This window comes from Telopea speciosissima, chromosome 9, assembly GCF_018873765.1.
Source record: "Telopea speciosissima isolate NSW1024214 ecotype Mountain lineage chromosome 9, Tspe_v1, whole genome shotgun sequence".
NCBI lineage: Eukaryota > Viridiplantae > Streptophyta > Magnoliopsida > Proteales > Proteaceae > Telopea > Telopea speciosissima.
The window spans coordinates 16641635-16643933 of record NC_057924.1 but is presented as its reverse complement, the minus strand read 5'-3'; the positions used below and the strand labels follow the sequence as shown (position 1 = coordinate 16643933).

The following is a 2299-nucleotide window of genomic DNA, read 5'->3' as shown; positions in this document are numbered from 1 at the left end:
ATCTTCCAGCCAGATCATACCTTATTATTGCGCCTTCTCACTGCCACACGATTCATCAAATCCATAAGAAACGCATATAATACTTCTTCTCTCCAGTCCACACACAATCGTCCAAGTTTCCCTAAACCGAAGAAGAGTTCCTACTTTCATCGATCACTTTGTTTGGTAGCTTTGATGGTTTTCTGGAGTTTCATATGTTTTGGCAACAAGTTTGTGTGAGTAGTTCAAACTCACTGGTTTTCTATGGCTTTTTCTTACCTGGGCTTTGATTAAAGCTTTTGAAGATATTGGGTTTTTGCTCTTTTATTTGCTTTGTTTTGTAGTCAGTCTCTTTCCGGTCCTTCATTTAAAGGGTTTTTTTGTTGGAACCTGCAAATTCTATTCTGCTGTTTTAGAAAACTGAGGTCCTCCTCTTCTGTTCTGTAATTCATTCGTTTCAACCATTGGTTACAGAAGCAAAGGTTATTATGAGATCTTAAAAAGAAACCTTTTTCTTGCTCTGTCTTATATCATGGGTTTTTAGTACTTTTTCATGAAAGCTTAAAAAACCCATTAAGTTTAACTCCTCCCCCGTACTTCAAATATTCTTCCTTTGTTTTCTGCAACTGGGTTTCTGTTTCCATGGAAAACTACCAACTTTTTGACAACAGTGACCCACATTTGCCTCCTGGCTTTCGATTCCATCCAACCGACGAAGAGCTCATCACTTACTATCTTGTTAAGAAGGTTCTTGACAGTAGCTTCACAGGCAGAGCTATTGCTGAGGTTGATCTGAACAAATGTGAACCTTGGGAGCTTCCAGGTAGGGTTTTTTTTTTTTTTTTTTTTTTTCTTTTACTTTTAATTTTCCATTGACCTTCAAACTGTTTGTTAAATTTTCTGTGTTATAATGGGCAGAGAAAGCAAAGATGGGTGAGAAAGAGTGGTACTTCTTTAGTCTCCGAGACCGAAAGTACCCAACTGGGCTTCGAACAAACAGAGCCACTGAAGCTGGTTACTGGAAAGCAACTGGGAAGGATAGAGAGATTTACAGCTCAAGAACTTCTGCACTTGTGGGTATGAAGAAAACTTTGGTTTTCTATCGTGGTAGAGCTCCAAAGGGTGAGAAAAGCAACTGGGTCATGCATGAATATCGCCTTGAAGGGAAACTATCGTACCATTACCTCTCCCGAAGCTCCAGGGTATGAATTCTGCTGTCACTTTGTGGTGGATCTTTTTTACCATTTGAGGCTATTTTTAGCTTTACAAATCTCTCTTTCTCACTTTAAACTGATTTGGATACCCATTAACGTAGGATGAGTGGGTGATCTCCCGTGTGTTTCAAAAGACTGTAGCCATTGGTGGTGGTGGTAGTGGAAGTAGCAGTAATGGAAGCAAGAAGAATCGTCTCTCTTCCACTGCAAATCTTTGCCAGGATGTTGGGTCTCCATCATCGTCGTCGCTTCCGCCACTGCTCGATTCGTCTCCCTACACGGTAAATGACCGAGAGAGTTGCTTTTATGAGAGCGAAAGCGCAAGGGAGCACGTGCCCTGTTTCTCCACCGTAGCTGCTTCTGCTGCTGCTGCTGCTGCTGTACCTTATATGAATCATCAGCTCCCATTGGTTCTTGGGTCATCTGCTTCGTCGCTCATCTCTCCTACAGACAACCCTGCACGGTTTGGGAGGTACGAGGGACTCTCGGGGTTCCCAAGCTTGAGATCTTTGCAGGAAAATCTACAGTTTCCTTTCTTCTTCTCTCAAGTGGCGCCGGAGGGTGCCATACCGGTCTCCAACCACCAAAATGGGCTTAACATGTGCAGCTCCGGTGTCAATTGGACAGAATGTGAACCTCAGAAGATGGAGACAAGCAGGTTGCCAGTGGGGGCCACCGAGCTTGATTGCATGTGGAGTTACTGATCCCTAAGACATGAAAGAGAATTGAGGCAATGACCCCTCTCTCTGAACTCTGGAACTTGACTTTTGCAGGTTTACATTAAAGAAGGATATGTACCTAAACCTTAAATGCCAGGGGTAGTATAGGTAGTATAGTTTATGTTCTAAGTTTCTATCTTTATTCGTCTTATGTATTTGAATTTTCTGAATGTTTGTGTCTATGAAAGAATGTTTTTGTTGTCTTTCCTTTGATTGCTCCCCCCAGAAACATCATTTGATATCTAAAGCTGTAGAACACTATAACTAGTTTCACCAAAGTTGCTTTCACTGATCTTTTTAATCCAAAATGATGGGATAGTTTTGTTCATTTTAGATAATACCACAGAAACATAGGTCCCCACTGACCCCACCTACTACTTAGATTAT

The 2299-nt window shown here is 41.6% G+C and overlaps 1 protein-coding gene across 1 annotated transcript; it reads left to right on the top strand.

Moving 5' to 3' along the window:
- The first annotated feature begins 375 nt into the window (after positions 1–375).
- Positions 376–1942, top strand: LOC122639602 (protein CUP-SHAPED COTYLEDON 2). The gene is made up of 3 exons (XM_043832479.1): positions 376–802; positions 898–1181; positions 1295–1942. The coding sequence occupies exons 1-3, from the start codon at positions 622–624 to the stop codon at positions 1895–1897; spliced, it is 1068 nt and encodes a 355-aa protein (XP_043688414.1). The 5' UTR covers positions 376–621; the 3' UTR covers positions 1898–1942.
- The last annotated feature ends 357 nt before the right edge of the window (positions 1943–2299 follow it).

What these genes read in the sequence shown, in the direction of transcription:
- LOC122639602 (XM_043832479.1), top strand. Translation starts at nt 622, where the DNA reads ATGGAAAACTACCAACTTTTTGACAACAGTGACCCACATTTGCCTCCT. An exon ending in TGAACCTTGGGAGCTTCCAG is followed by an intron (nt 803 to 897) that starts GTAGGGTTTTTT and finishes TATAATGGGCAG; the next exon opens with AGAAAGCAAAGATGGGTGAG. An exon ending in ACCTCTCCCGAAGCTCCAGG is followed by an intron (nt 1,182 to 1,294) that starts GTATGAATTCTG and finishes CCATTAACGTAG; the next exon opens with GATGAGTGGGTGATCTCCCG.